Source organism: Eupeodes corollae, chromosome 3 (genome assembly GCF_945859685.1).
Source record: "Eupeodes corollae chromosome 3, idEupCoro1.1, whole genome shotgun sequence".
NCBI classification, from domain to species: domain Eukaryota; kingdom Metazoa; phylum Arthropoda; class Insecta; order Diptera; family Syrphidae; genus Eupeodes; species Eupeodes corollae.
Genome location: NC_079149.1, coordinates 53,979,299 through 53,992,207, shown reverse-complemented (window position 1 = coordinate 53,992,207; position 12,909 = coordinate 53,979,299). Strand labels below are relative to the sequence as shown.

The 12,909-nt window shown below is 28.5% G+C and overlaps 1 protein-coding gene across 2 annotated transcripts in view; it reads right to left on the bottom strand.

Annotated features, from left to right (window-relative positions):
* Positions 1-12,909, bottom strand: part of LOC129949319 (protein spinster) — a 46,119-nt gene that overhangs the window by 10,536 nt on the left and 22,674 nt on the right. For both annotated transcript variants that reach the window (XM_056060706.1, XM_056060707.1), the window contains exon 2: positions 5,386-5,743. In XM_056060706.1, the coding sequence (XP_055916681.1) occupies positions 5,386-5,743 (358 nt within the window). The remainder of the gene's footprint in view (positions 1-5,385; positions 5,744-12,909) is intronic.

Below are 12,909 nucleotides of genomic sequence, written 5' to 3'. Positions count from 1 at the left end.
ACCTTTCTTTTTGTTGATTCGAGGTAAAATATTTACTATAAATTTATTAAAAACAGGTTCTTGAAAATCACAATCACAATTTTTTTAATTTGGTAAAAAGTTGAAGGTGGAAATTAACTATTTTGAAATGTTACCACTTTGGTTTTTACATTTATAACGAGTATTTTTTTTTTCAAAAAAACAGTAGAATTAGGTAACTGTACGGAGACTTTTTGGACTAAGCGAACGTACGTATGTACGTTCGGGATATAATTTTTCGAAAATTAAGATCTAATACAAAATAATACGCGAAATTGGTAAAAATTGATGTTTGGTTCTAGATATCTTGTGAATAAATTAAGGTAATTTACTTCAAATTGAAAATAATTTTGTTGTTAACATAAGATTATGGTCTACAAAAAAAATTCAATATGTATTTTTGTATAAAAGAACTAGGAATTTTAAAAAAATGCTACTTAAATTCTTAAAAATTAGTTTTCGATTAAGAATCTCGAAAATAAAAGCAGACATTGAAATCAAACTTATTTGGTTATATGCAAAATATTGTTGCTGCCGTTTAGTTAAGTTTTTAGAAAAAATCAATTGACAACCTTTTTACAAAATACAAAAAACTAATAAGAAATGATTTTCGATACAACTATTATGAGAACAAAGAAAGATATACAACTATGTATGTTCTATATTTTACTCGAAATGAATTTGAAATCGATTCAAAATATAAATAGGAGTTGTGAAATTCACTTAAGTCGATATCTTTTTTTTTTCGAACTCGAAACGAAGTAAATTTTCGTAATTTTCAAGTGATTTGTATTCCAGAACAGAGTAAGTTGGTGTGATTTGAATTTGATAAGAGGAAATCGTTTAAAAATGGTAGTATTTTAACTAAAGGGAAATAAGCATTACATTCTTTATATAATGCACTTGGTTCGTGACATGTTGCAGCTTCTACATTGTAGTTGAGGAAACACACAAAGCATTTAAAATAATTTTTCAGCAAGACAAATTTCTTTTCCAAAACATTTTGAGTAAAACAATGTTCTTTTAAAAACTGAAACATTCAAAGGCTAAGCATCAACACAATGTAAATAAAAACAACTAGTATTTTATATTAACTTTATTGAAAAGCACAGAACAAAAAAAACATAAGAATTTATACAAATTATGAAAATCAACTGAATTATTAATTAACTGACGACTTAAAGTGATTTTAAAAAATATTTGAAGTTATGAAATCGACCGAATGGTAGAACCCTGAAAACGATTTCAATCGATTTTCAATTAAAATTTCGATTTCATTTCAATCCATTTCGGGAACCTGCTGATTGGCTTTAAATTTTTTCATTTCACACAAAATGTCGTCGTTAATATTTTGTTGAACTTTTAGACAAAACGAAAGACGGCAGCAGATGTCAAGTTGTCAGTGTGGGTCAAATTCCAGCCTCTTTTTTGTTATTCATATTTCTCAGAAACTATTTTTTTGTTGAGATTGCATGATGCTATTAATTCAACAATTTTTATGTTTGCAATTTTTTATTCTGAATTTTAATGGCCAATTCTCAGGTCAAGAGAAAAAGAAATCAGATTATTTACTTTATGCTTATGAAAGCATAAACAAGTACATAAATATTAAAATATCAAGTTCGTACATTTAATGCAAATTTATGATATACAAAATATAAAAAAGGTCATATTTAATGACATTTCAATTTAAACATATAATGTAGTATTAACAATAAATACATACAAAATTTCAAGAAATTAGATTCCGTTTTTTTGTTCAGCTTAAATTCTCACTGAAAATGAGAAGTTCAAATTTCTAGTATGAATCAGCAAAAAAGAATCACATAAATTCATAATTTCCAAGGAAAATTGGTTAGTTATAAATTATTTTCTTATTATTTTGTATATGTACTCTGCGAATTGTTTTGAATACCAAAATAATACATTCTTGATGTACGTCTGACAAAAGAATATCTATAATTGATTTAAGGTCAAAAACTAAGCTCTTGTGAAAACTGAATATGGTATTGCTGTTTTATTGGGGAAATCCAACTGGTCTTTTAGTTAGAGTTAGTTCTTCACGAGAGCTTGATACCAAACTATGTCAACGACTTTTGAAACAGATTTGTTTACAGGTAGAGGTGTAATTGCTACGTACGAAAGCCATACTGCAGGCCATTAAGAAGTTTTAGGTTCTTAAAGCCGTTCTTCAGCCTAAACTATGGATAAAGCATTTTTTTTTTGTTAGAACTTGCATTTTGTATATCAACGAAACATCATCGTCAAAATGATATTCTAAAATTAATAAATGTTTAGTTGAAAAAAATGTCTTTAAGATCATTAAATACAAATTAAATTAAACTCACTAATTACTATTTATTGCTTAAACTGATGTTGTTTTAACTTTTGGTTGATTAAGTTATCCACGAAAAAAAACGATATTTTAAATTGAAAGCTAAACGATATATTTCGTGTTAATTAAATCTTCAATTAGTCTATCATTTGCCTAAAAATGATTTTATTGATTCATTTTTGGTGCAGAGATGCCCGCATTTAGCGCATTCACAACCAAAAATAATTGTGGGGTGATCAATGATGATGATTCCTTCTCTCATATATGCATCATGAGTAAGAGTTAGCAATTATTTTTTATTTTATTTGTAATTTGTACAATTTTTATATGGTGTGATGATGACACTGACCTCCCGTGACGACGACGACGACGATAAAGTAGTTATGGGTTGTTTGAATAAATGCCCACATCAAAAGTTCATCATTACCATTTATTTAAGTGAATTTAATTTTCGTTCTTAAAATATTCAAGAGCGTGCGAGAGTACAGCATTTCATAGGTATCTACTTGAGAAAACAGAGGGATAATAAAATGTCAATTGAATATCATTTTAATTGACAGACAATTCAAAAGAAATCAATGCTTTATTATAAATGTTAGGTACTATATATTCATGATATCAGGTTAGGGTCGTATAGGCGGCAATGGTTGATTAAGTGCGTTTTTTCTTATGATAATAAATCAATGTCTCACGGTAATTCAATCATTTTTACATGAAATTTATTCAATTAAGGGATGATTTTCGAAGTGTCAAATAACGACTTTTTGCGTGATCATTTTAATAATGTTCTCATACATTTTATAATAATTGAATATTGATGTTAGATATTATTAAATTATATAAAGAAGTCTTTCAACAATGAGGTTAATTTTGTTAAACTTTTATTTTGTAAATTTAATTATTTTCACAGTAATATAGACAAAATTTACAAAGTTATGATGTAACTAAGTTACACAATTATGCACGAAATGGGAATTTAAGTGAACTTAGTAGGCAATTGATTTTAAAAATAAAAAAAACGAATGTTAAAGTTAATTTTTAATTCAACATTAAAAACAATTCTCATTGTGAGTTTTTAAACACAGACATTTAACATTTTAAAAATATTACTGCAATATGTAAAGTTAAGTGTTGGCAATCCTTGACAAATACAATAAGGGTTGGTAAAACTAGACTAAATTTCATTGGGTAGATTGACACGACATAAGAGGTCTGTTCTTTTTTTAACAAATGTTAACTACTGTTGCTATGTCAAAAAATTGTTCAAATGTCATTGTTACGAATTGTTAACGAACGGCAGTTAAAAATTCGTAGTAACAAATTGCTTTGAGGATCATTATTTTCTCGTAAGCCAACAAAAAAAAAACAATTACTTATTTGTAAACAAATCATTCACTTTGACAGTTCAACACTTTCAACTCAGCCCACAAGCTGAGTAGCGAATTCTTACAAATCGCAACTATTCGACACTTCAAAATGAGTTTAGGAATGATGTAGTGACGTCATGTTGTTACAAATCGTAACAATCTTAACCATTGTTAACAAGAGTTAGAAAAAGAACAGACATAAGGAATTTGAATTTAAGGCAAGTTTCTTATTTCCAACTAAGGCAACTTTACTGGAAAGTTGATTGAAGTGAGGCAAGAAAATTTCCCTAACTTTTGTATTTCGAAATTTCAGCTTATCACGATTTTTCCTTTTAAATTCCAATTTTGTAATTTTTAAGTACTAATTTGAAAAACCCGAAACAAATGTGGTTTCAACAAGACTGCATCACATGCCACACAACTCGAGCAAATATGGTGTTATAGCAAAAGACATTTCCTGGCCTGGCCGCAAGAGACATTTCTCGTCGTGGCAACATCAACTGGAAAGCAAGATCATGCGATTTGACACCGCTGGATTTGTGTGGCTTCGCGAAATACCGTGGCTATGGAGATGAACCTTTAACTCTTGAGCATTTCAAAACCAACATTCGTCAAGATAAAGCTGAGATACCGTCCATTATGTGTTCAAAGGTGGTCGAAAATTACCTCAAAAGAATCGATGCTTGCAACAGTTCGCGAGGTGGTCATTTAAATGATGTAGTGTTTCATACATCATATCAACGTTCCAAATTTTGAATAAAAAAGGAACATCATGAACAAAAATAATTGTTGTGTTTTATTTACGCTTACTTTTGTAACCACAAAACGGATATCCCTTTTTAATAAAGCTGTTTGATCCACAAAAGAGATTTAGCTAAGTGACTTTCTTCGTAAAACTTAAACAATATTATTCCGCATGTTAAATCATTGCTTTCATTACTGAGACAATCTAGGCTATGAATAAAAAATAATAATAAAAATCCAACAGAATTGCAGTATTTTTGTTGTGTCATTGATTTCTCGGGCATAGTTGTATTTAGTTTATCTGATATTTTGAACAGAATACTTTTTGTTTTAGGTACCGAGTGAATGTTAAAATCTTAAATAAAAGGTATCTTCCCCTGTGAAATCAATTAATTCCATTAACCTTTTATCATTAAAAGCTACAAAAGACAAAATAAACAAACAAAGGTCAATCGTTTTTTTTCTGTATTTTTAGTGATAACCAAAATATGATAATTCTTACATTGAACAAATTTCATTATTTTTAAATGACAATTATCTTCTCAACAAAAACAAAAAAATACTTCAAAATTTGCAATAAACATTCACTCACTATCTATGGTATAATATTAAAAATAAAATTATCTTTAAATGGGCTCTGCAAAAAAAATATTAATATATTAAAAGATAAGCTGCTAAATATGTTTGCGAACCCAAAGTATAGCACGTGCCAGACACTCAGACCTAGTTAAACTGAGAAAACTTATTAGGTTAACTTATTTAAGCTCAAAACTTTATGAAATATGCAAGTGACATAATGAGACTTCAATTAGTAAAATTTTGTATTAAATCAGGGTTGCATATAACTCTCATTATTAATTGCAGGACACTTTGATTTTTATTCAATTTTTTTACTTTAGACAGTTTTCATATTGTACTCACCCAAGTCCAGATCCAACTGGAATAGCAAAATAAAACAATACAAGCATTTTGGAACGCCATTCATTTACAAACAAATCAGATATCAATGTTGGCGCAATCGTACTATAGGACGCTTCACCGATGCCAACCAACGCCCGAAATGTGATAAACCATCCGAAATTATTCATAAACGATCCCAGAATTGTTGTTGTACTCCAAAGCAATACACCAACTGCCATAATCCATTTTCTCGAATACCGATCCCCAAGGTATCCAAAGATCGGTGCGCAGATCATGTAGGAAAGGACAAAAGCAGTTTGCAATAGGCCTCCATCATCGTCACCGATTTTGAAGTCCGATTGTATGTCTGTGAGCACACCTGGAAAAAATAAAATACAAAAATTAACATGCAAATTGAACATATAGTTGTATGGATTATTGAATTAAAGGAATTCGTTTGGACTTTGAACTAAATTTGTGAGTAGTAGGAAGGGGTTTGGACGCACCTAGATGAAGATTTGTGTGGAGTTGACATAATGACGTAAGTTGGTGAATATGCTATGCAGTGGAAATCCTGCATGAGTAATAAATCATAGATTCTTCTAAACATGAATACAAATTCTTATTTTGAGCGGTTTTGATTTCAAAATTAAAAACAATTTCAAAGTCAAATTGCTTTTTTTGAGTAAGTTATCGAGTTTTGTTTAAAAGAAAGATGGATTTTTCGTTTTTTTTTGTCCTAGACCTCAATCTAATGAAGTTATTATATTGCTCTTTTGAAACATTTAATAAAAAATTAAGGGGTAAATAAAATTTCCAAACTTTAATTCTATCAGAAGTATTTAGTAATAGTGAACTAATTTGAAGTTTTTTTTTAAACTACGTTATCTTAGCTTCTAAAGATTCGTAATATGTGACGTTATAGTTAATAACGCCTTATAAAAATGTTTTTCTTAACTTAATGACTTTTATTTCTTTTTGTACAATCAACTGTACATGCATGTACTTATATATTAACTTCTATAATTACTTTCATTTGAAAGTAGACCTAGACATGCATAGATGTTGTTATTAGGAATCTTCTTAACTCTTATGATATAAGAAAATAAAAAAGGTGGACCAATGAACACATAATATATGTATGACATTCTTTTATTTAATTAACTTCCAACTGGAATTTCCAATTGCAAAGGTATTGTAATCGATCCAATTTGTCATAGTGAATATTTTGACATGTATCGACGTTTAAAAGCCTCTAGAATTAAAATTCATGATTTTTATAGAGATTTCGTAGGTTGGCACGTTTAAGTCCAGGATATTTTTATTATTATCATATCTCAAGAATATTTAGATGTGCAGAAAGGACTTTTTTTTATTATAGTAGGAGTCTTTTTAAAAATGTGATAAACTTGGTTGACCTCTAATTTTTCACGAACTAATAATACTAAAGACGTGAATAAAAAAATAAATTTTACACATATGACGTCGCTCATAATTGATATGAATACATAAAATAAATTAGCAAACAAAAACTAAATCAATGAATGTGTTCTTCTACAACACCATTTAGTTCTATATTAAAAAATTATGTTTTTGATATTTGGTAATATTTTCAGTTTATTTTACATAAAATAAAAATATACAGAAAATAGCTATTAAAAATTATTAAACTTTGAATCATATTTAATATACAGAAAATGGCTATTAAAAATTATTAAACTTTGATTTTCAACTTAAATATCTCTAAAATAAAGAACAATATTAATTCTAAACTGATTTTAACTTTAAAGAGAAAAAAAATTGCTGTCAGCATTTAGTAGTATTTTTACGAAATATTTGATAGAAAAATTTAATTGCAAAAACTATATTTTTTTTATAAAAAACTTAAATTCTTCGAAAATAATGTACTACTAAATCTTAACAGATTCTTGATTGGAGATATTTAAACCAAACGAAAATAAAACCTGAGGAACAAAGAACTAAATAATTCAAAAAACAATTTTAAAATAAGGTTAAATTAATCAATCTAAGAATCAAATTTTAGTTGTATAATATAAGCTTCAAAGGCACCCATTTGGAAAGGCTATTTCAATGAGAAGTAGCAAAAGCTGTTGCAGAAATCTTATGAAATTAATAAGACAGATACAGTTGACTTTCCTTAGACGAAGTCTTAGTGGACACAAGAAATTGTTCGAGCTAAGGAGGAAGTTTTGGAAAAAATCGAGTAATACGAAGGATTTTGTTTTCCTTTTTTAAAGTTTTTTTTTTTTTTAAACTAAACTTAACTAAATAAAAAACAATCCACTACGAACGTATTTGGTAATAGCTTTTTCGGGATTAGTAAAAGTTTCCGATTACAATGGAATTCGAGATGGGCCTGAATAGATTATTGTGCCATTAAAATTAAATAAAAATACTGCTTGTAGTTAAATGATACTGATGCATGCTGTAATTTTTAAAAGAGCTTTACGGGTGTTCTTGATTCCCTCTTCAATTTCTGTAGTTTACCGATTTTTCGTCCCCAAATCTAACATTTTTAACTTTGGGATCGCCATTCTATAAAAGCTTATTTTTTATTCACACGAAATCACTTTTAAAAACTACATACTCAACAACCTTACAAAAATCCAAGTAATACATATATCCCTAATTTTTTTGTTGAAATGCTCAGCACCAACTGTTGTTTCAGTTAAGGATAGTTTCGGCTTAGGGAGGTTTGACTGTATTTACTATTAAATGGTGTTTTTTTTATTTTTAATTTAACATAGGGAGTTATTGTAATGGGCCGATTTGTCAAATTGAAAATTTTGTTATTTCTCGACGTTGAAGGCCCGTAGAGTCGAAATAAAAGATTTTAAGAAAGATGTCTCTGTGCGTGTGTGTGTACGTGCGTTCGTACGTCCGTACGTTAGCGACGTTTTTTCCTTCGTCCATGGCTCAAGAACAAGGAGATATATCGACTCCAAATAAATTTAGAAAGGGCTCTCAAGAAATTGCGTGGGCGGTTTTTTACCATAGCAATTTAAAAAAAAAACTTGAAAATGTTGGTGTACCTTATATATCTCACGGACCAAAAAAGCTAGTCTTGAATTAGATTGAATATTACATATTGTAACGTGATACCAAACAAGTATATTTTTTGAAAAAAAATCCAATTAACTGTTTTTTTTTATAAGTCAAAAAAACTAAAAAAAAAAAATATTATTTACCTCGAAAAATGTACGAACAAAAAACAATTTGGTGCAACGAAGAATAATGTTTTCAACATCTGGTACAATTTGGAGAAAAATCGAATGAACAATTTTTCTTACAAAAAAAATAAAAGCTAAACAAAAATTAATAAAAGTTGGTAAAAATTTTAGACTCGAATATCTTTTCAAGACTTTAAGATATTGGCTTTAAACTAATTTTTCATAAAAATCCACAAAAAATAGATATGGACTCCAAATTAATTTCATTCATCCAATTTGTATTTGTTTATATAAGAAATAATTTTTTTTTAAGAAATGCTACTAAAATTGGTACAAAATGGTTTTCGACTAAAAATCTCGTTAACAAAACAACATGCAAAATATTATTGGTAGATTAAAAAATTGTTAAAAATAATTCAACTGAGTACTTTTGTAACAAAACACGAAAACCTACAAACTTTTAAGCAAGTCAAATCGACAGACAGGATGGGAAGTTATTAGTGTGGGTCGCATCCTAGCTTCTTTTTGATATTAATTTTGGTTTATTATATAGAGGTTTTGGATAAATTTTCATTTTTATTTTCGAACCAATCTACGATTTTGTTCAAGTGAAAGTTTTATAAACTTATGCCGTTTTGAAGTTATACAAAGAAAATTTGATCGTCACGTGGGCAGTTATGCAAGGCTTTCAAAAAAATATATAAAGTATCAAAAAGCTTTAACTCATAATAGCATTTTGCCATATATTTCGCCTTTTAGGTTTAAGTGCAATAGGGGTTATATCTGTTAAAATGTTTTCTTATTTAGTAATATATTGTAGTTTTATTTCACGGGTACTGCCTCTTGCGAAGAATTGACAAATCTTTCATGAAAATCTTGTCATGGAAAGTGCTTTCTTAACTTAGCAGTTAGGATTCGGTTTAAAAACTGTAGGTCCCCCCATCCCTGAGAACATTATACTCGCAGACAGGAATGATTGAAGGTTGTCAGTCTAGTTCTCAACGGACTGTTGCGCCACCTAATTTTATTTGTAGTTATACATTTTGCGAAAAAAATAATCTTTGGACATATGTATGTTTGTCAGTAAAATTACTTTAAGCTTGTAATTCTCTTTTACTTGGACTTTAATACAAAGACGCTAATAAGAACTAGAAATTCATCTTATTTTTTTACACATACCTCATAACTTATTAAATAATAAAATAGCAAGTAACAATTAATTATTCATTACAATTTACATAAACACTGCAATAATTTTTAATTGTTTTAAATGAGAAAGTTTACCTTCTGTTAAATATGAAATAATGCTTTATATCGTGAGTTTCATTAACCGTAAATATACATAACACACTTCTATTAAATTTTATGAAGTCAAAATGATTCAAATGAATTCAAATTATATTAAATAAAACTTTCCATTGTTATATATATAACAATATATATAAGGTAACTACAAACATTTTTTTCATACCCGTATCTCTATTATATTTTGATAATTTTTCTATTTTTGTTTGTTGAGATGATTTAATGATTTATAATAAAAATTACTTGTATAAATATTCAAGTAAATATGATGGCTGCTTTAAAATGAAGAAACATAGATATTTGAATATTTTGTTGGTGTTTTTTAAAAGCACACTCTTACCTGATGCAAAAGACAACTCAGCAATTCCTTCACCACATGTTCTCAAATTGAAAGTCTATACATTTATTAATACTTTTGATTATTTTTTTAAAGAAACGTTGTTTGTAATTTGAATACGTAAAGAAACGTATGCAAAAATTATCATTAAATGCAAGTTTCAACTTACGCAGATAACCGCGCGCCGCGTCGAAAGAAGCAACCTATGATGGGTAACATATACAGACGCATTTACATACGTATACATATGTAGCGATACTTAAACAAACATAACTTTCTGCAACAAAATTCATAAGCATTCAAAACACGAACATAAGATCGAGAGGAAAGAAAAGTTTATTTTTAGCCATGTGAACAAAAGTTATTAAGATTATTTTTGTTAATTTTATTTTGCACTTCTCAATTTTAGTGAGTTTAAATAAAATTGCAAAAAGGCAGGATGCAAAATTGCAGAGAGAAACAGGTCGGCAAGGTTTTCTTCCTGGCAATAAAATTGCACTGGATTTGATGGCTTTAATTCCAATCTGAATTTGAAATTAATGTCAGTTTATTGAGATAATACTTTTTAAAATTCGAAAAACACATAGACATGTATATGTAAAGTTTTTATGAGGCTATCAAAATCTATGAAATATATTTTGTTTCAATTAAATCAGTGATGGTTTTCCAAATCTTTAATCCTTTTCTTAAAAATTCAGTTGAAAAATATTTATAAGTTGTAAGAGTAAACCTGTCTTTCAAAAAATCTGAAAGAAACGCTAAACCATCATTTATGCTAAAACAGGTTTAATTACAAAAGGGTAAAAAGTTTGAAAGTAAGTTCTGTTCTTGTAACGATTCTGTTGTCGAAAGAAATTCTATTATATCAAGTTTTTGAAATATGTATATTAACAAATATTAAAATTATGTTGAAAACGGTCATTTTTAAATCCTGAGCAAATAGTTAAAATTAAAATTTGGATTTGACAGCAGCACTCAAAAGTTGAATCCAAAACGTTTTTTTAAAACTCTGAAAGTATCAAATTCAAGGTTTTTTAAAACTTAAATAGAGTCAAATAAAAATCATATCAGAAACACTTGCATTTGGAGCAGCATATCTGTAACGCTTCCAATTTCTTCACAATGTTGCCGATTGTTTGCCTTGCAGGAAAAGTAGCTACGTTTAAAACACTACTTTTGCAATTACTATTGATAATGTTGACGAGTTGTTCGATTGTTTTCAAAAATGGTAAATATTCAACTAATAATATGACACTTCAGATGACATCTGATTTTGATGTGTCAAATGTCAACACTACAGACGAAATGAATAAACCAGTTTATTATATCCAAGATTTCTGAGAATTTTTTTCAGAGGGGTTGACAGAGTGGGAGAATAAAATATGAACACAATTCACAAATTCTTAACTAGCAATCAAATAAGCTTTGCATTTCCTTACATCTGTTTGAACTCTTCATGGAAAATCCGACTACCTATGCAAGTTCTTTTCTCAGATTTCTGACAGCAAATTTGAGAAATGTGTATGAGAAATGCAGAAATCCCTGCGATCTTATAACCATAAACTGGCCAAATGATCATTTATCAATTAATTTTACGTGATCATTGGAAAAAAATTTTAAAAATTAAATTTATGAGAACAGTACAAGTGCAAGGACTTAACCTTGTGGGGCCTCTTTCGTCAAAAGCTTTAAAAAATCCAACTGAAATAATTCCGTTTTTGAAAAGTCTTAACGATCACAAATTTACGTCAGACTTTTGTATATGTATGTACATAGGTATCATTCGGCCTTTCGAATGCAATGGCAAATAAAATACACTTTTATCTTGTATAATTTAAAAAAATGCATAATGAAGCTAGAATCGGAACCTGGATGACCCTGTTATATCTAAACACATATTAAATGTGCTTTAATAAGAATTCACTTAATTTATTTTACCTAAAATCTTCATTTCAAGTAAATACAAACAAACAAACAAAAAATGATAAATGCCTTCCGCAAAAACAAGGTGAAAGCTAACAAAAAGCTGCTGATGTACATTACCTACCTTCCTATATAAATCGAGGAGATATATTGTTGCCAAAGTTATAAGGCTTGATTAAAAAAATAAGGTAAACAAAAATAAGGCACAAATTGTGTATAGATCTTCACTACATACCTACAACACACTATTTTACTGGCACAAATCTCAACCTTCAGCTGAAGTTCCGCACACCAGTCAACCAGTCAACAAAATTGCAAAATTTTACAATAACAAAAAATAAACACAAATAAAAATTTGCGGCCAATGCTTTTGGTTTGCAAAAAGCAAAAAATAAATAAAAATATATTCACATCCGAGATACCAAAAGATCTGTTGGTATAAGTTTTCTCTTAAAGCTTCTTGATATTATAGTTTCATTTTCAACAACAACATCCTATCTTTTGCTGCTTATAAAGCTGTTAGCTTGTTTTGGAGTGCTGCGATAGGTGAACAAAGCCGTAGTTCGGTTTGTTTTTCGAAGGGGTTAAATTTAGTCTAGAAGAAAATAACTTAATGCGTATATTAATTTTTAACTAAGTGACACATTAGTGGTTAAAAGTCTTAACATTCAAAATTTGCTTGTTTGATTCTGTTGATTTTCTTGTAATATTATCCAATTGATAATTTTATTTTAGTCGAACTCTATTTTTATTGAGCATAAATTTAACAGCTGTCAAACTTTTACAATT